The sequence below is a fragment of the Mesoplodon bidens genome, assembly GCF_964165515.1.
Source record: "Mesoplodon bidens genome assembly, chromosome: 16".
Lineage (NCBI taxonomy): Eukaryota > Metazoa > Chordata > Mammalia > Artiodactyla > Ziphiidae > Mesoplodon > Mesoplodon bidens.
The window spans coordinates 47904434-47926407 of record NC_138173.1 but is presented as its reverse complement, the minus strand read 5'-3'; the positions used below and the strand labels follow the sequence as shown (position 1 = coordinate 47926407).

Here is a 21974-nt window from a genome sequence, read left to right as displayed (position 1 = left end):
ACAGATAGGGCTAGTTCTCAGCCTGCACACACAAGTGGGCTCTATGGCCTTGCAGTAGATTGAAAGAATATAAGAAACTTGAAAACTTTCTCACCAACTGAGTCAATGTTACTTAATACAATATCAGTGTACCACCCAACCTTCTTGAGTGCTACCAGGGATGTGTGACCCAATTTAGAGGAATATATACTGACTTTACCAACACTTTATTTTTCATGGGGACTAGAATCCATACTAGAATCTACCACATAGATGAGTGACCTTTTGCTTGCATTTCCACAGACTGAATGAAGGTTTAACTCTAGGCACGAATGCAGGGCAGTTTACAAAGGAAAATGCGTGGGGAGTTTACAAAGGAAAGAGAGTAGAAAAAGAGTACAGCATGTGACCTATAATTTTTAAACAACATCCATGCCTTCCAAGCACTTTTCTTGTGTCTTGTGAGTCTTGAAACATAGGGATGTGAGCATCAGAGAGGATGCTGGAGACCATCTAACCCAAATTAGACAAAATTTACTGATCAGGAAATTGATGCGCAGATAGGGTCAGTAACTTATCTATGGTCTTATAGTTAACAACATTTATCACTACATAAGGCATCTCCCCCAAGCCTTCTCATGCTTCAGCAGTAAATGCCTCCCAGTCATTCCAGGGGTTACAGACTGAAGCAGCTTTAGGTGTATCTCCTTTCCCTAACAAGCAGAGCAGTAGGCATATGAGGGTGCATGGAGAGGCACCATAAAGACCACCAAAGTCAGCAGTTTGTACAAGGTTAGGAATTAAATTTGAGTCTCCTGTCAGTTAGCAGTCTTTCCAAAACATCCTTTCTTGCTTCCCCTCTCTACCCCACCAGTTGAAGAGAGAACCACGCACACCTGAAACAGTTGAATATTAGTCGCAGAGCAATACATAAACAAGCGAGCATGAGACTATGCTGTTAAAAAATCACACATCCAAGGGCCCAGAGAACAGAGAGTAAAATTCTGGCCAGAACTACTTGTAGAAGTTAAGTTTCATACTCAGGTATTAATTGTATCATCCTATGTTCGCACAGAGAAGTAAATCTTCCTGACTTTTACTATTCACATTTTAATTTGTTGGAAATACACTGTGCCATGCACAGTTCAATCAATAGTTAATACTTACAAGGCATATTTTTGAAGATACAATGAAATATATGAAAAAGAAAAAAATACTTTCTCTTAAGGACCATGTAATCTAGTTAAGGAGACAGGCCACATGCATAAGAGAGGTAACCGCTGATGAAAACAATCAGGATAGTCCATGAATAATTCCAAATGAGAGCACATAAGATATGGAAATTCAGAGACCGAAAGCATAAAATGACATTGACCATGGAGAACCTTAAAATTATTTTTGGAGTTCTACCTTCATATTGAAGACAGGGAGAAGCATTAGAGGTATTACAGTGGGGAACTGATGAGATCATGTGACACAAATACAGTAATGAACATATATTTATTGAGTTTCTATGAACATACCTTGTCAGACCTCCAGTCTTTCAATTTTCCCCCACTCAATCCATAACAACACTCTGACTCATGTCTCAGACATTCTTCACCCCAATTTTTGTGAGACTAGAATTAAGTCTACTCTAAAATATTTTATTAGGCAAATTACATATTTGGAAGGAAAAGTATTCAGAAATATAGTGAGAAACAAGTACGTTTGGAAGAATACACTGCAAAGTAATCACAACATGTAGAAGTTAAAAGAATTTACTTAGATTTATGAATGTCTGTCTTTATTGAATGGAAGTGACATAAAGCATTCTTTATTAACTGATTAAAATACTACTCTTGAGCCCCTGAGCACTACGAATACAAAACAAAGATGGTTCCTTCTCTCATAAAACTTATAGAGTAGGACAGAGACCAATCAATAGACTGCAACCCCATGTGATGAATGCTTTCATGGGAGCAGTCCATGATGTGACAGGAGCATACAGGCATGACACTTAATGAAAACTTGGTGTCACGGAAGCTTTCTGGAGGAAGAAGCCAATAAAATACCTGAAATTTTGGAGGCATAATCTTAGATGAATCTGAACTCCGTAGGTTTAATGTTCTGAGGCTCCATAATTGAAAACCATTTTCCAGGTTAAAAATGAGAACCATCTCCCCAAAGAAAAAGATTACAGTAATTAAGTTACTGCACAGGAAAAATGACAACTTGAAGGTGGTGAAACTAAAGACATTTCAGTGATGTAAGAACAGCATCCAGACAAAGCTTTAAGATGCTGACAAGAAATAGTTCAAGAAATACTCCTATTGTTTGATAGTTAACTGAATGAAGCCCTTCCCTTCATTTAGTATGGGACAAATTTACCCATGATCATTTTCATCCAGTAACTACTAGGAAAAGAAAATGGCAGGATGATGACAAATCTCAGCAGATATTTGATGCACACAGAAATTTAGTAAATTACTCAAAATGAACTAGTAATTTCATATAATAAAATACCTTCATTAAGTGTCACTTAACTGCCAAATCAGAACTGTAGAGCTTAGATTTCAACTTGTGCCACATCTGGAGCAATAATCAGTATTGATAATCCTGATTCATGGAACAATTTGCTCTAATTTGTTTGATTATGCAGCACATATAATTAGAAAACTACTGAAAATAAATATTGCAGAGTACTCAGTTAAAGAAGCACTGTAAAAATAGTTGATTGTACACAATTAACAGCTCTAAAGAAATTACATTTTACAACTATTTTAAACCATTTATGAAAACTGCATAAATGTGCAATATATATCACATTAATAAAAATAAATCCTGGGAGAGAAGAAGAAAGTCGTTGGCTGATTAAATTGTGTTTTCTTAAAGAAAGAAAGCAAAAAAGGGAAAGATGCCCAAAAGCATAAGAACGTCATATGAAATGATATACTTGGGTGTAGAAAACAAAACGCGTCAGAATTGAATTTATATTCATCTCAGTGTCTGCTACGTGCCAAATACTGAAATCATAAAGATGAATAAAGCAGAGAGCATGTCACAAAGCTCAGATTCTATAGTAAACCTAAACATGGCTACCATTTCTTGAGCACCACTCAGCACTAGCTAAGTGCTTCTCGAACATCACATAAACGACTCTGCCATGCATTATTATCCCTATATTTCAGAAGAGTAAACTAATAGGCAGATATGTGAGAAGATGCCTAAGCACATTGCTAGTAAGTGGCAGAGCCAAGAATTGATTCCAAGTCAGTCCAACTCCAAAGACCATACTCCAAACCCATTAGAATATTATAGTCAAAGTCTACTGGATGTCAAACAATAAAGACAGCAGGATGTGATCAGATAGCTGCTTTCTCCTCATCATATATAAACCCTGTTTCTTCATTATTTTTTTTAGGTGTACTATTTTACTTGGAACTTTGTAAAATCAAACTACATACAGATGCTTAATCAATAACCATTGCTCACTGTGCAGTTAGAAAATTAGATTTTGGTTTCATTCTTTTAAACATAACCTATTGCAATATCATTACATTTACTAATTAATTGCTTTCAGAACTATTTAATAACTAAAATATGTCACGTTTTTCAACTTCCAGACCCTTCATCATCTAAGTTTATTTCAGGAAGCTAGCTCTCATTTTTATGGTAATGTTTTCACCTAATTCATTTTTAATCTTTTTACTAATGAAAAATGAAATGATTAAAAAATAACTTAATCGAATATGAAATCTCTAAATTACTTTTAAGAAACAGCATTTTACCCTTACAATAGAGACTTGCTTCTTTCCTATCAATATATTTATTCTCATGGAAAATTCATAAATAGAACTTTATTTTGATATTAACCCAACTCCAGCCTCTTCTTGATTTGAATGGAAATGACTTCATTGACCATCTTCTTTTTTAACTTCTATCCATTTTTGATTCTTATATGTTTGAAATCAGCACTCTAGAGTAGCTTATGAAAAAATGGCATGAATAATTAATAGCTAAGATAATAATGACAAGTTTGTTCAGATATTGCTTCAAAAGCTTTGTTGGTAGGAAGAGGAAAGGAAGAGAGAAAGGATGCTAGGAAGAGAATTACAGAAACACCTATGAATGCATTTGACATGCATTCATTTATTTGCTAAATTCTTTATTCACATAATTCATATACATAAATAGAAATTTCAGTGTATTTTTAGCAAAGCACAAACACATTTAATGGGATAACCACTATATATATATATATATATATATATATATATATACAGAGACCGATTCATAAAATGATGAAATGGAATAAATGTCAAGTGGTAACAAAATCTATAATATTTCTAAAATTATGGCTATGGAGTTAATGGTTTTCCATTGCAAGATTAAACTCTTTTGTTGCCCTTTTAAAAGATATCATACGTATTTTGTGGGCCCTTCCATTTTTCTTAGTCTAGTTTTCAGAATCAATGAAAGCCCTATAGGAGGAAATTGAAGGTGTTATTTGAGCACTATAATACACAGCACAAATGACTTGGGGAAATGCACTAAAATAAAGTCTTTGGAACACACGAAACAGAATCTTTTAATTCCATATTAGGTATTGTTGGCAAGGTGGTAAAAGCAGTGGCTGTACTTGCAAGGCAAAAATAATTTCAAAAACACAAATAAATATCTTTTCACTGAAAGTTAGATATTCCTGTAGAAATTAAAGATTTGCCACATCCTGAGGCAGTCACTTTCTCAGCACAAAACAGCAACAGTGTTTGAAAGCAGTCATGCAAGCAAACAGCCTTTCTCAGTCCTGCTCTTTTAATCCACGTAGTTCCTATCAATATTAACCTCTTATAGAAATTCCTGTACAATATAACTATTGAACTTTCTTGACTAGGAGTGTTACTGTAGCTGTTAGTCATCCCTATAATGTATTTTGCAATCAGCTAAATCATCAAAGTATTTTTTAACAATGAACAGTTCAGAAGTGACAGATCTACTTTCTTGTTCACAACTGCTTATCAGAGAATAGATATCACATATGTTTTCCAGGTGCTTCCTATAGTTAGGATACCTTCACAGAAGCCGCTCATGAAAGATAAGGTCATAAAAGAGATGAAAAATGTGTGAGCTTCATACACTTATGGTTTTATCATCAGACAAGATAGCTTTGGTTAAAGGACTGTAACAGTCAAAAACAGAAAACTGCAGTTCGTATTGAAGGGTGAGGACATTTAAGTTTAAGATTCAGTTTGTGTTTGCTCTGCCTAATAGCCTCACAATATGGTTTGGCTTAAAACAATTGTTTGGTTATAGCTTATCCAAACAAAGGTGCCAGGGTAAATTAACTCTGCATTGCCAAATTACAGACACAGTTTATCTCCAGAGACAAAAAATAAAAGACATGCAATTGTTACCCTTTTTTGCTAATACCTAAAAAAAATCTAAATACTACGACCATTTAAAAAGAATACGTTCATTATTCTGTGGATTCCCATAATCATGTCTAACTAAAGTTTCCCTCGACTTATTATAAATGTATAAGAAAATGTAGGATTTTGCCGTGTTCTGGAGAGTCAATAGTCAGTACACAAACATTTCTTTAAATGCATGTGATTTCCTTGTAACTTATATAATAGCCTTTTTCATACCTCAGAGTATGAATTGAACAGATAAAAAAATAGAATCCACATTTGTTTGATTATAAACTTTCAGACCCCAGATCAGGAAACAATCCTGAAATATTTGATGACAGTGGTCCTGGGCTAAGTCTGTCATTTTGAAAAGGAAACTCAATCTCTACAGTCAATGCATAACTACTGTAATTTGTGGCACTTTATTTCAGTTAATAAGGGAAAATTATTGAAAATACTAACGTTTATGGTAACTGTATCAGATAAAAGTCACATTGAAAGTATTGACAACTTAGGAAGAACAGTGATTTATAAATTCTTTCTACAGTCCTGAACATTTATTCCTGATGTCAGTATCAGCCTCTACGTGAGAAGTATTTTTCTCAAACTTTAAGTTCGTTTGAGATTTGGAACATAAGGGAAATTTCCACATGAGATAAAATAAGGCAAATTCTCAGCCGTGTATCTATCATTCAAGAATTCTCACTCCTCATTATTTCTCACAATGAGCATTTGAAAGAGTCAAATATATAAGAAAAATGTTTCTAAAATACATATTTCAAAGTTTGCATTTAAATAATTTTTATTTTCTCTTCCCCAGCTCCCCCTCCCCAAACCAAAACAAATAAGAGAACCTCACTGCAACTAAAAAGAAAATTCACTGCAACTACTATATTCCACTCAGAGGAGGATTCTACAAAATTAAAGCACATCTTGTTCCAAAGAGGAGACAAAGTAATGCCTGATGGTCTGTAAATGATAATACTCTGAACTGTAATTGACCTATTCACTCTGTTGTTCTGCCATCAGGAAACCACTAGCTTTCAGTTTTCTGGACTCAGTCTTCAAGCTTCAAACCCAGCATTCCCTTTAGGAAATCATTACCACCACCATCATCATCACTATCACCATCATCATCATCAACAATAACAAAAAGTAAAGCCAAACCTTACAATCTCTGAAATTGTCTCCCCAACAAGCCAACCTCGTCTACACAGAAAGATCAAACCAATTTGAGAAAGTTATGATCTTTGAATATTGCTCTTCATATAACCTAATTGTTTATTCTTTCCTGTTTAACAATTCATTCCAGAGACCTTCTCCTTTCTCATAATCCATTTAAGGATATGAGTCATAAGCAATCACTCATTACCATAGCGCTCCATCACCACAATATAATTTACTCATTATAAATAGACTTTATTCAAGCCACACATCCAAAAAGCCAAGGCCAATGGAGAATGCATATTGTGGGACAGCAGCTAACAAAGACTTTGGTCTATATCTGAATGCCCTTTTTCCAACACTAGTTCAAATACCCTAATGATGATAAATGACTCTCAGAGCTCACAAATAGGGGATAACATTTATTTCTTCTGATAAACCCTGTTTTTCCTACTGCTTGACCATTGGAATTACATATATCTTACTCTTTCATTTTCTCTCTCTACTATGGCTTATGGGAAGCTCAGATTTGCCTGTAATGCTTCAGCTTTCAAAGTATTTATCTTCCTCTCTTATGCTTCCTCTCATTATTTCCTGTCCTTCACCCTATGATCATTGTCCTTCCTGATCTCTCTGGCTCATACATCTCTCTCCTGGGTCAGCTCCTACCACAGTCCCACCACAATCTGCATGCTCACTAGTCTCTTGCTAACCACTTGCTGTTCCCTCTGTCTGAACCCTACTACTTCTTTTTACCTATTTAATTCAGCATTAGATACCAACTCACATGTCACAATCTTAAGAAGGCTTTGACCTTCCTCACTCTTTCAAACCACCCTGTACCACTATGTGAATATTTTATTAATGTCTGCCTCCTCACTATAAGGTAAATTCCAAAATAGCCAGGACCTTCACTGCATTTACTCACATGGTAATCACAGCATGTCCATAATGTCTGATATAGTAGGTGTTCAATAAATATTTATTGGATTGCAGAAACATGTGTGTAGCATGGACTGACTGCCCCAATGCTTTCAGTCATTCATTATTCCAATAATCAAGCAAAGATGAATAAAAACAATGCCCTTTGCAAAACTGAAAACCCTCCATAGTAACAGAACTTAGAGGTGGGCAAGTGGCCACCTAATAATAAAGACCACATTTCCCAGCCTCCCTTTTCTTGAGGTGGACCACTCCTTAAGACTAAGTTCTGGACAATGGATTGTAAATGGGAGAGTCCTGGGGCAGCTTCCAGGAACCTATTGTTAGAGCTGAATCTAATCCTAATGAAGTTTTTCATATCTGTGGGGGGAGAAAAAGAAGTATTGTAGGTTACATCAGCCCTGTCTAAACTCAGATCCATACCCAGCTTCCACCACCAGGGATAGTCCCAGAATGTTATCAAGAGACCCATTCAAACTCTTCTTACCACAAGGTCATCCCATAGCACCTCCTCCTTCAGGGCCAGCAAGAGGTCCTTGGCTGCTGATAACACAAGAAAAACAGAGATAGCATCCACGGCATCACCTAGATTTTCAGATGTGTGGGAGAATGTTTTCCCCTCTCTGCTTTAATTTTTAACACAGTGCTTTCATGAGTATTTATACTCTCTTTAGGCTCAGGGCAACGTATCCTAGAATGATAACAGATTTGAAATTCAGATATCTACTATAAGTGCCAAAACATTTTAGGAATCTTATTCAAGGTTTTCCAAAAATTAGGAAGTTGAAACCAAACAACATTCTTGATCATTGCTGTCTCCTATGAGATCATCCATATTTAATGAAGGTACTAACAGAGGTCGATTCAGGCCTTGTGGGGCCTGAAGTTTATTCAATTTGAGAGGCCTCTTCTTAAAAGAAGAGTGTAAAGTTATAATTACAAAATTAGGTGCAGGGCCTTGGAAGGAGTCTGTGCAAATGAGGAGTTCTGAAGCTATACTACACTACATCAAACTAACTGAACAACTGATAAATTTAAAAGGTGAATGAGTAGATTTAATATTTTTGGCAAAGATAAGTGTGAAGATAAGGTACGCATTTTACATAAACTTTCAAATTTCATTCCATTTACTAATTATTTGATTTTTTTTAGTGCCACTTTAAAAGGTCCCCAAGATAAACTGCCAGTATTATGGAGAAAACATCATTCTTTTCTAAATTGTGTTTTCCTTAGGATATTAGCTATTTTCCCTGTTCTTTCTTATTATCAGTGTCACTCTACATTATTGTAGAATTGTTTCTTGTTGAGTTACTGTATTGTGGTATTCCCTTTTAGTAGTCAGTCACTAGGACAGGATGTAGGAGCACAGGACACAGGCTTAAATGAGGCAGACACATGCTGGTGAATAGTTTCCATACTGGAATGATGCACATTACCAAAAGGAAGCTTGAGAATGAACACACTGCTTCTTTAATCAGCCCAAACTTAACATTTCCTCCACTCCATATATATATATATATATACATATATATATATATACATACATATACATATTCCCTTGCCTCACTTGTACATATGTTTTCCTTCCTTTACTAGATGACTGTATCTTTAAGAAATAAGAACATTCTTTATATATTCCCCTATCTGCCTCTGTACATGTGTGGTCATTTATAGGCACTCATATATACCGATTCTTATACAACTAGAAACAGGTAACATAGATTTTCAGTGTTAGTTAACTAGTCTGGACCATAATTTGCATTGACAAAAGGAAAAGATTATCTAAGACCCAAAATACAGTGTCTTGTGCTAATTCTAAAGCAAGAAGAGAAGCTACATCAAATTCCATTGCTAAATAGGTAGGGGGGAACAAAGTGTTTTATAGATCTGTCCTATAGATTTCCACCTTGATAAATCTCTATCTTTAAAAATAATCCTTAAAAAGACCTTCCCTTCTCACTGTCAGAAAAATATAATCACAGCCTACTGTCTGTGCAATTCCACTTTCCATCTCTGCTATGTGGGTAAGACTTGGTAAAGATACAGCTACTGTCAAGTTTCAGAACAGTTCCTTGTCTAATCTTTTCTACTTCTCCAGATCTTTGATACAGAACCTGTTAGAATGTATTGCTTACTTTTCCAGTTCCTATGTTTATCTCACGTCCACCCTTACCATCTGCTGCACTGCATTTCCTTCAGAAAAGTGAAAAGTTTTCACAGTGCCCAGAGCTTTCGCTGCAAACAATGTTCTCTTCTCCTCTTCCTTCCTTCCTCTCTCCGCTTTTTATTTGGCCTTATTTTGTGTTAAGGTCAAGCTGTTTTAAAGAGTTCACTTTGCAAACATTTCTACAGGGCTGAAATTCCTATCCAAACAGTTTTGATGGATTTGTAAACATTTTGCCATTTGTTACTGGCTTCTGCCCAAGTACACACATTTTGGGTTGTCCCCAGTCTTTTGAATTACCTGAAAACAACCTCACAAGAAAACAAGCAATGAGAAATTGTGGCTTATTTCATGCCACCAAATCAGGGTAACATAATCTTCCAGTTAGTATAATAAGTCTAAAGAGCTTTCAGTATAGCGCTCTCATTATATCAAAATGCCAACTCTATTTACTGCACACTGGTTTATATTGACAGAGTCTTTAAAGGAGGACCAAAAGAAATCTTTTAAGCACACTCCTAATTTATTTACTTTATCCTTGAAAATGTCTTGTTTTTTTGTATGCCCTTATCTTGACTGACACGTCATGTGTAATAAGTGTTAAAAATACCTTGAAAAAGTGAGTTTTCTACTTCATACAGCCAGGCTTCTTCCAATGTGTCCATCTCCTTCTATAAGGATTACATAATGATGGACATCAGAAAATGAAATTAGCTCCCATTCTTTGTAAGTACAGTAACCTAGGTTTGAATTTGATATTAACCATTAGTAATTTTGTGACTTTGGCCAAGTTACTGAACTTTGGAAGTCACAGGTGGAAACAACATCCACCCTGCAGGACAGTAAGTTGATTAGAGATGATACATGTACAGCAAGATGTCTGACTTTGAGGAGCAGTCACCAAATGGAAGTTGTTATTACCATTATTTTAATTGTTATAATTGGTATGTAGTCTCAGTGCCAATCTCTGGAATCTCACTGAACTACTAAAAGAAGCTGAAACAGCAATCTGCATTCGTTATCAGTATTTGCTTCATTGGTGTAACATATTGTTATTTTTACTTGACCTTTTAAGAACAACAAAAAACTGACTGACTACATTACTATAATTAAATTCATCTTACCGCAGTTTTCCACATTTCCCTTTACACATTCTGTGTCTAGCACTACCAGAGGTAAAGATTGTCCCATCAGGTAATGGAAGGGCATATGCTTTAATACTGCCTGTTGCTTCTCAAATGATAATCAAAACATTGTGAGAAATTTTACATACTAACAAGAAACTATGAATTTTATATTAGAAGATTAAAAGCTTTGAAAATCTTATTTGATTTAAACCTAAAAAATGCTAGTGCAGAAACAAGAAAATATTTTTAAATCATTTATGATGTTTAAAAATAAAAAGCAGAAAAGGCATGGCTACTTCCAAGAGATCAGTTTCTCTAAAATAACATTTTATCTCAAATTATTATGGGACCAAAAGTAGGATACAAAGTTGTCAACCATATTAATTCCATATTATTAAAATTAGCTTCTCAGGCTTCCCTAATGCTATTCACACTTGTAATTTTCTTTAAATAGAAAAATAAATTGAGAGTTAGTACATGTAAATGACTGGAAAACTAGTGTAGATCTGCATGAATTGTTTTATATATTTTTTTAATTTGAGCAACATAAACTTGAAAACTGTATTTTTAATTTAGAATAACTATTTATATAATTACTACTTGACCAAAACTACTTCCTTCCAGTAACATGGGCTCTTCATTCTACCCAAAATACCACTGAGAAAATGTAGCAATAAAAGGGCTTAAAAATATATAGTTTCCCTTTATGGTATTCAGCTAAAATCAACGATTAATTAAATAACTAGATTAAAAGTGAAAAAGTCAATCAATAATTCAGATGTCTCCTAATATACAGATGCTTAGCTTTACATATATAAAATAACAGGAGATTAAATAAATTCTTACTTTTCTCCTGAATTTCAACATTGTAGGAAAAACAACAAACTTACACTAAATTTTATAGGTAAAAAAATGTTCTCTCATTTGCAGAAACCATAACAACAAAGCAGAAAAGACAATTTCTCTAAATGGTAAAATATGGCTTTATATTAATTTTCAATTTTTATTATAAACAATAATAATGCTGATAAAATAAAGATATAACTAAAACAGGCAAATATCTCTTAACATTTTACATAGTCAGCTAGAAGCAGAATGAAACACACTGTATTACAATATGAAATTGTTTCATAAATTATAATTATGTAATTATATATTTTATCAAGTTTTACTATATCTAAAAAATGCCTTTAGCTGATTGCACAATGGAGATTTGTTAATGGTCAGCTCACAGAGAAAACAATGAATTTAGTTCATCATATGCAAAAAAGCAGTATATATTATCATACATGATTCATATAAATGATATCATCATGACTCATTTCAACACTGCATAAAATCACTCATGTTAATTTTGTTGAAATTTTTATAATGATATATCTGGGATCAAAGATAAGGTAAACAGATAAAGCTTGATCTGACTCTTACAAATAAAATACTAAGTCATGGACAAAATTTGAACACCCTCTGGTTCAAAAGAAAAAAAAAAATGAGAAAATGCTGACTCCCTGTAAGCACAAATTGCCTTCAAATGCTCCTTCATTTTTTCAATAATTGTGGCTTAAGAAAAAAATCAAACTGATCCAAACATAACTATGTTTTGGGGATTTTAAGATGGCCAGAAGAGTGATACCACAATGTCATAATGTTTTCTTCCTTTTTCCAATCTTATGAGATAAAAATAAAAGTAGGAGACCATTATAGCTTCTATTTCTATGTTCTAAAAAGAATTATTTCCATTTTGCATTGTTCGATGAGTTATGCAAGAAAAATTTAATGATTTTTAAATAAATTTTAAAAAAAGACATACTGGATCCAGGAAAACAGAGGGTTTGCCAAGGCACAATAAAGTCATGTGGAGGGAGGGGGAGGGGCAGAGAAGGGAAGGGAGGTCTGTGCCAAGCAAAGCTGGGGGCTGTTCAATCAGCTCTATCAGGGCTCCATCAGTGTCTCCACTCCAGCCAAATCCAGAGAAAACAAGGAGTCAAAGGTTCAGGTCAATAAGCTTATAGGCGATTTGCACAAACAGCTCCTCCAGCAAGGTAAAAAACAAAGTCATATTGGCTTTTCTTTTTTATTCCTTCTCTTTGAACTCCCTGGTCCAAACACACCCTGGAAATGCCAGTGTTATATGCAAGAATTTAAAAAGCTCAGCTTCTTAATCCCGTTAAGAAAAAGGAACAAAGTCGCCAGTACAGATCTCCTTCCTTATTGAACTCAAAGTGAGTACGGTAGAGCTGCCTTTTGCAGATTCTGATTCCAGTTGCCCAAGCATCAGAGGAAGCAAAAACGTGTCATTAAAGGCATAAATGAGGAGGAAAGAAACCAAAGTGACTGAAAAGGGTTTATGAAATATCTGTAAATAGATTTTCTGAACGAGAAAAATAATAATAAAATGAAAAGAAGAAAATAGGAAAAAAATAGCATGAACGTTTGACACTGGATCAAGTGAAAAATAAGCAGTTACTAACTCCCACAACCAAATCTTCATGAAGCTGTGCTTTTTCTTCCTCTTCTTCTAGTATTAAGAATCTAGATAATATTTTTGTGGCTTTACTTAACATGGAATGGTGACAAATGCCAGTGATCCAGGCTTTAATTTATTATAGTCCAATGAGAAATATGGCTTTTCCTCAGTTATTTCTTAATTTTTAGTCAAAGCTACAGAATGACACAAATGATAGAAAGAAAGGAAGGAAGTGGGGGAGAGGAACATTCCAATGAGTCTGGCAACTTATTGGCAGGAATAGTTAAGCACAATGATGAGATGATTCTGATTCTCATGCCTCCTGTTCCATCTTTCTGATTAAAGGATGTGAAAATTTATAGAGAACATATACCCAGCTCTGGTGTTCTGGAAGGGAGCAAAGTGATTCATATCAGCCTCAAACACCCCCAAACTGTTCTTCCGTAAACTACATTAATGAGCTACAGATGGAGTCTCATCAAGCCTTTGGCTAAAGGGATGATTCTGATTGGAGTTATCTGTATCTCCTGACAGCTTCCCCAATTCGCTTGCTTCCATTTCCTGCTTTAACTTTTACTTTCTGCAGACCTTCCTCCTCTAGGTATATACAAACTGTGTCATGACCATGCCTTTTCTCCCAGTTATACCTCAACTCTCCTCTGTGGCTCACTCAGGCCTTCCATGGTGGTAAGAATCCAACAGATTCCTAGAGCTAGAAGTTCCACAGGTATGGCCACACCTCTCTTACTTCCCCCAGCTCTCTGCTGTCCTCTTCTGGCTTCCTGCAACATTAGCCTTATAGGTACAGCCAACTTGACTCTGGAGTACCGGAAGCTCACGCCCTTCCCTCAGGTCTCCACTCAAAGTTCACCTACCCTATCATCACTCCTTATAAATTATTGACAGCATGCAGTGCACATGCACACAATGGCGTTCTATCACCCTGACTGTGTTGTTTTTCTTCATAATGTTCAACATCACCCGTCATATTATACAATGCGAGTTTGATTGTGTATTATCTCTCTCTCATCTCAAGAGTAGCGGTGGACTTTTGTCTACTGCTGTATCCCCAGCACCAGGAAGAGGGTCTGACACATAGCAGATGCCTAATATATGAGTTGAGTTGTATTGAATTCAATCTATTGAACAGAACTGGAAGCTTCTGCCAACCTAATTAAATATCTGTTTATGTTTGCTTTTGGTTTGGTATTAATTACTTCTGGGCCTAGAGCTAAATCCAAGTCTGAGTAACTCAGGCTCTTTTCTAATTTCTTTAAGATGCTTTGCATTTTTCTACTTTAAAGCTGTTTTAAAGGAGAAATATGACTTTTACTTTCTGCATATTACCAGGGTCAAATCTTTTTGAATGTGGTGAGAACGCCCATTGTTACACTATATGTTTCCTTATTTTATGGCTTTCCATTATGCCCCTCTTTTTCAACCCCAATCTTTTCAGATTGAAGAGCTCTAACATTATTAATTCATCTCTCTAGGTAAAGCACCACACCCAGTGATTTCTCTGACAATTCTCCATATCTAGATAGTAGGACTAGAATTAAGGTTTGTTTTTCTTCCAAAATCAACTTTGATGACATCATTTCCCTTTCAGACTTTGTTTAGAGATGATGTCATCAGAGACCAGTTTGTAAGGATCCTTGGTAACTTTTCCAGAAAATCATTGATAATTCAAAGTTCACTGACATGTAGTTTCTTTGGAGGTTTTTGTTTGTTTGTTTGTTTGCTTGTTGATAGAATTACATTCTAATAGCCTAGTGATACTGGCCTGACAATTTTCTTCCTGTTCACATATCCTGTGACATCCTCCTGGAATGTATCCCAAGACATGTTAATTTACTTTAGTCATTAACAACTTGAATATTGCAGTGAGGAAAGAGTCTTCCAAATAATTAATAATAGTAAACCCGTTTTAGAGCTGTTCCAATATCAGCCCCACTATAAAACTTACTGTCTTTGAGTTTATCCAAGAATTGCTAAGGTATAAGAGTTCCCACCTGCCAGTAGTGACATAACTAAAAGCTCCCCAGGTTGCTTTCCAGACCACCTATATTTCAATTTACATTAGTTTGCTTAGCTCTAAACCAATATTGATGTACTTCCATGTTTACTCTATAAGTTTAGAATAAAGGCAGACAAAAGTCACTGAAGCAAATAATCCAGTACCACAGGAAATGTGTAGCACTCATGGACCCAGCCTTGATGTCTTCGTCATCTGCAAATTCAAGGAAATAATTCTTGCTTGTTTCCTTCCTCTCTGAGATATGGTAAGGCAAGATGCCAAATGATCTAAACTCACTGCACCAAAGGGGATGATGCAAATTGAAAGTATTGCTTTACACTTTGCTAAAATTCTTAAAATCTAAAAGTACCAAAGCATCTTTGAAATATCATCTTTTTATAAATATAATTCATTTCATTCATTTCAAAGATGAAAAATAAAAAACATGAAATATGCAACTAACCCAAAGCAAAAAGTGAAACAGGAATTTGCAACAGAATTGTCAGATTCATATTTTAGGCCTGAGACTATAACAAGGTTTTATTAAAGTGATCTTTTCCATTTTTAATTGTGATTATTTATGCTTAGATTTGTATGATTAAGAATTCTACACATTTAAAGATGACAAAATTCTGACCAATATTTTTTGACATTTCTGTGGAATATTACATTATGAGAGTGATTTGGGTCGCATTTAATCACATTTTATAATATAACTAGCAACTTTACTAATATTAATAGACACTGAGACGTGTAAAAAAAAGCCTTCCCATCTGACAACAAGAGAATAGATAATATCCATGTGGAACTGAGAAAAATAACACAATAAGAGTCATTCTAAACACTGAAAACATCCTGTATAATGTAGAAGGCTCAATTTCAAAAGGAAGAAGTAACTTTTACCTATGATAAGCTATGTCTCTACAGAGTAGAGATTTTCCTTTTCTTCTTTTCGAAAAAGGAAAGTTACAATAGCATAGATTGCTTTTATACAAAATACAGTTGCTAAAGTATAAATGAAGATATATTGTAACTATATGTGTATCTCAGTACTCTTCTCTGTCAATGTGTCAAGATACCTTGTTTGGAAAACAAGATACTCTAACCATGTTTTTGCGATTTGAGTTTTTAAATTCCTATCCTTTGTTTGATAAGAAAAAAGCATTTGATGTTCAAAAATGTTACCCCTGGAACCCAGTAAAACATCTGTGTCATTGCTAGATTTTGATCATGGCTAGATCTTTAGACAAAGAAACTTCCCAAGTAATCCAATTCATTTTCTTACATATACTTACAATTTTTAAGTTGTCATAAATGATTCAGAATATGTGCAAAAAGTATGTTTCATCAGTGATCCCAACTTAAAAATATTTTTCTTCAGAAGAACAATTCTTACATGCTTTTTCAATCATGACACTGGCATCATTAACCATTTAAATACTTATATGCTTTTAATGCCTATCTATCTTTTTCCCTGCAACTGGCAAGAAAACATAATTATGTGTCACTGACACTAATATGTAAATTTCTGCAGAAAGATTAGATTCTAATTTTCCAGAGAGGACATTTTCTCTTCCTATTATAGTTACTCAACTTAAATGAAAAATGAATCCCTGGAATCCCTGTATGACCTCAAGGGGCTGCAATTCATATCAAAGAGTTGTCTCTCTTTCACACCAGTTCCTACTACTTCAGTGGGAATTCCCTGGTCTCACATTCTATGAGAGTAAAATAATGAAATTCCTTTCCTATTAAATAAGGCAACAGTGGTTTGAAATAGTAAGAGTAGTATTTATCCTAAAAAATATTATGTGAAAATTAGAATTCTTATTTCCACCTATCATTACTTTCTAGTTTCAAACTAAACATTAGAGAATTATTTGTACAACATATTAACTAATTATATATTATTTAATACATTATCTATATCATATATTAAATATTATTTTGATATATTTTTCAACTTTCCAATTATTTATCAAAGTTAAAAATATCCACTGAACAATGTTCTTAATAATTGTATTTCAGTTCTTTTTTTGTTGTTGTTCCTCAAGGCCTGTCATTATTTTTCATGAGTTAAGACTCTGTTTAATATAGATGGAGGTTATTATTCTGGGACCATAATTATGTAATCCTGTAATAAGCATCTGCCATAAGTCTATTTTCTTCCAAGAACCTACTAACTTAAAACTTGGAGTTCTCTTTTCTTAAATACAGGCCATCACCAATGATGATCCCAAAATGTAAAATACACCTAATAATAACTATCATTACTGCCTCCCTGGATTAGTAAGTTGACAAAAATGTCTGAATCCATGCACTCACTCTTTTAAGGACAAGGGCAAGAAGAATAAATGATACTTTCTAGCTACTGGTTCCTTCTTTTATTGTAATCCCCCAACATAAGGTAGGTGCTATACAATGCACTAAAGGATATATTTCCTGATAAAGATGGAAAATGGGATATCTTCAAACAGATTTAAAAACTCTTCCTCTCCAGCCAGCTCTAATATGTATTGCTGTGGGTGTGTAGCATCAAGAAATGGTTCTAACGTCCAAAACAACAAGAGAAAATACTAATTTGGCCTGAACTCTGAGTGACTACTAACTAAGAAGGCCTGTTTGGTCCATACCATTCTTGTTTTCAACCAAAAGTCTCTGATGAGGGAGACAAGGACCATGTTACAAAGCCACTTGAGGTCTTCAGGAGTTAATGGTCAAAGTTTTTCTGAACTTCAATGTATCCCACTGCTGGTGCTGCCATTCCATTTCCACAGTCTTAGGGCATGGAGTTCTACTGACCACACGGATGGGAACTGGCTGGCTTCTTTTGTTTCTAACACACCAGAATCAAGAGAAAGTTATACTGAGGTTTTAATAATATGTATCAAATGTATATTTGGTGACTGAGGCATGCATATTAGCAGTTTTGGGGGAAGCTATATCAGCTTTCTTGATTTCAGACTGCCAATTCACATCATCAAATTCACACAAACAGGTAAAAAAAAATCACTCCACATAACTTCTCTGTCTGCCTAAAAAATAAAAACGGTGCATTCAGAAACACAAACAGACATACAGACATACAGTCATGCCCTCTGGGAAACAACCATGGTAAAATCAATAAAAGTAGCTATTCTAAACCAAGGAAGTGATCCAAACACTTGTGAAATTATACATTGGTGTGGGAGGTACAGAAGACCCATCTCACTTGCCGAGGCAAAACAATCAAATAAAGAAATTAAAAAGAATCATAAGAAACCTTAAACTCATTTTTGAAAAAAGCAAGCTAAAAATGAGTATACATGCCCAATGAGGACATAGTTACTGGCAAGGCCACTTGGCTCCAAGTCAAGGTTGGAAATAGGCAGAGATATAGTGTCTCAGGTTCTTCTTCTGTTATAAAGTTAGTATGTAAAAAGAATATCTAGAAGAGAGAAAGAGCGTGTATTTTCTTATTTGACAATATCTAAAAAAGCACCATTCTCAATGTTGAAAGTCAATGTCAAACAGTTAAGGCAATCATTTTTCAAAAGGAATGAGCTAGAAACTTGGGTGGGAACTCTGGCCCATTCCCTTCTTACCCTCAATGGCTAATTCAGTGCCTTGCAAAAAACTGACATTCAGTAAATATTTGTTGAAGGGATAAACAATAAACATTAAATGTATTATAGTTATTTGGTCAACCAACATGAAAATGTTCACAGTTAATTTGCCAATCAATAGAAAACTATGTGTTTAAATATACAATATGGTTTATGGATTATAAAATTTCTTTTATCCTTCAAAATAATATTGTATGTTTAAAAAAAATCTTGCATGTATTTTCAGACTGTTGAATTATGTATTCGCACTCTCAACACTCTTCCTCCACTCTATCAGTGCATTTTTCAACCATACAAAATCATCTGAGTAAACAGACTCACATATCGCATCCAGCCATTAATGATTACCTTTGTTACAAAAGTATTCCACTTCTTCACAGCTCAGATTTTCAGGCCCAAATTCTGTGGAAAAGCTTTCCTCCAGTGGAAAGTCCCCTTTTGAGATGATGTCTGTTTCCTCCGATGGACATTCTTCTTCTTCCTCTTCAATGGCATCTTCTAGCGGCCCTTGAAAAAGAACAGGGACACTGTACCAAAAAACATCCAAAGAAGAGAGTGAAATAAAATCCTTAAATAGGGTCTTTTTGATTAAGATGGTGAGGAAAATGTATTCTATGGCTAGGCCATGTAGTACCAAGGGTACTCACACAAGATAATGTCACATCCATATCAACAAGTAATGTTGACCTATGATAAGAAGTGGAAGGAAACCAGGTCCTGAAGTTACTACACAGAAAGCAACTTCCATTTCCCATCCTTCCCCACCCCCAACTCGAAGCCCAAAGCTTGTTCTTTTATTCTCTCCTAAAGAGCAAAACTGTGCACTTTATGTTCATTTGTTAGAATTAACTGCCTGGTAAAGAGTACAAGTCTCTTTTACACTGTTGTACAATTTTACCTGAGATTTTAATAAAGATTTAAAGTAATTGAATGCATTTTAATTGAACTGAGATTTTAATAAAGTCTATACTTTTAAAAATCCATCTTAAGAGTGGATTCCAAGAAAAGATTTCATTATATGTGTTTGAGGCTTGGAGAAAAATTACATATTTCTCTCCCTGATGAAAGCATAACCCTGTTCATGATTAATTGAATTTTTTCTGAAATGAAAAGTAGTTTTCTAATGAAAAAATGTAATTTGTATTTATGTGATACTTTTTCTGTAATAAAAATACAACTTCCTTAGAGTGAATGAGAGTGAGGTGCATTACATTAATGGACCTATTTCATTGAAAGGAAAGGGAGGGCTATAGTTGTTGAGATGGATCTGAAGTGGACAACGTGGGAATACCACACTGCCGATTGTGAATTTCCGACTGCCCAGAAGAATCAAAGTATCTGACTCATTTTACTAAGCAGAAGCCCACATTTGCTCGTAAAGAAGCACTGTAGCATTTCTTCCAAAGAACACAATTATGGTAATTTGTACTAATTGTCACTCATGTCAGCAGTCTAATCAGACAGGCTAAATACTTAAAAGGCTTAGGCAGTCTCTTTCTCTTACTTCTTGGAAATGTGCTAAGAAATTTTCAGGACCAAAGCAGAAATTTTATAAATAATTTAAAATAGTGAATTTATTACAATCTTCACATATGTTGTGTGAGCAAACAGGAATAGGTACATACAGCACAGTGATATATGGGCTGTTTTCCCAAAAGCAAGTTCCCAAAGGGCTGAATTCACATGACACATTTTCATGGAGAGAATTAGTTGCTTTGGATAGAAATTAAGGGACATCCAAGAAAAAATTCTTACAGAGTTTCTTTGTGCTTTTTAAAATTTATTTTTTCATCTTTTCTCCAAAATAACAAATGTTAAGGAAGAAAGAATGCCCTAATTCCAAACACTCTGGTAATGTGTTGGGGTTTTTTTTTCCACTCCAGGTGGAGCGTTAAAAAACCATAGATTCTGTTTTAACACAAACCACATTCAAAACCATGGGTCTCATATTAGGTTTTCTCTCTCATTCATTATTTCAAGTAATTTATAATCTTTCACCTTTTAAAACAATTATGTCAAGTAGCAAGACATGCAAGGAACATACAAAATAGTAATAAGGTAAAAGACTACAATCACTAAAACAGTTATCTGAATAATTCAATTAATAATTGCAAGTCTAACGAGGAATAAAATAGAATATCTTCCATGTTTTTATTTTGTTCAAGCAACAATTTTAATAAAAAGTTTGGTCAAAAAAAGACACCTAAACTGTCTCATTTGTGTCTCACGTAGGACTTTCAAAGCACTTTCTTATATAATCTTTAAAATAACCCAGTGAGGTAGGTAACTGAACAATTATTTAAAATATTCTGACTTAACAAGTTGGCTCCAACGGTATAATATTAAATTAAATCATTAGAAATTAAATGGAAAATCTCATGTGAAAATTTGAAAGAAAATAAACCCACAAAGCATTGATATAGACTTAATAAAAGTCTAACCAAGCCATTCACATATACAAACATGTCAAAAAAGGCCTGTATATCACATATAATTTTTTATCAAAGATTATAAGATCTTAATTGACAGTATAGTATTCTATATTCCAGGGGCTGTTTTATTTTATGTTGGCTATCAATTTGAAATTCAAAGCATGTAATTGAAAAGAAGCACTTATTTTCAAAAACAAACTACAAAATTCCAAATAAAAGGTAAAAAAATTATTGAGCTCATTGTTCAAAATACATGAGATCTCATTGTCAATATTTAGAACAGGCTAGAGAAAGATGATTTAATAATTTCTCCCAAAGCACATGTCAGATTGATATAATTTACTGTACTTTAAAATGTCTAACCATTTCTTTAGCCATGCTATCAAATCAGGCTCTGGCAAAAAAGATTTCTCTTAAAATGTATAGTATTTATGGTTTAAGATTAGATCTCACCCTACTCTCTATATTGCATGTTTCTTGAACTGGAAAACTTACAGATAATCGGTGGCTATAAACTAACATTTTAAAAGGTAAGAGACACTTGAAGCACAAGTACAATTAGTAGCACCAGTGAAGGAGGGAATGAAGGAACCTCCTGTGTATGGGTTAGTGGGCACAGAAGTCCACTTCAGAAAAATCACCACACGTAATTTGACACAAATAATAATATCTACTCAGAAAAGG

General features: G+C 34.4%; 1 protein-coding gene across 2 annotated transcripts in view; it reads right to left on the bottom strand.

Moving 5' to 3' along the window:
* Window positions 1-21974, bottom strand: part of ZFPM2 (zinc finger protein, FOG family member 2) — a 479524-nt gene that overhangs the window by 356275 nt on the left and 101275 nt on the right. Inside the window, exon 2 of one of the 2 annotated variants that reach the window (XM_081258034.1) lies at window positions 19207-19365. The exons of the other annotated variant lie outside the window; for it this stretch is intronic. Coding sequence (XP_081114160.1) covers window positions 19207-19365 — 159 coding nt within the window. The remainder of the gene's footprint in view (window positions 1-19206; window positions 19366-21974) is intronic. 2 annotated transcript variants of the gene reach the window in all.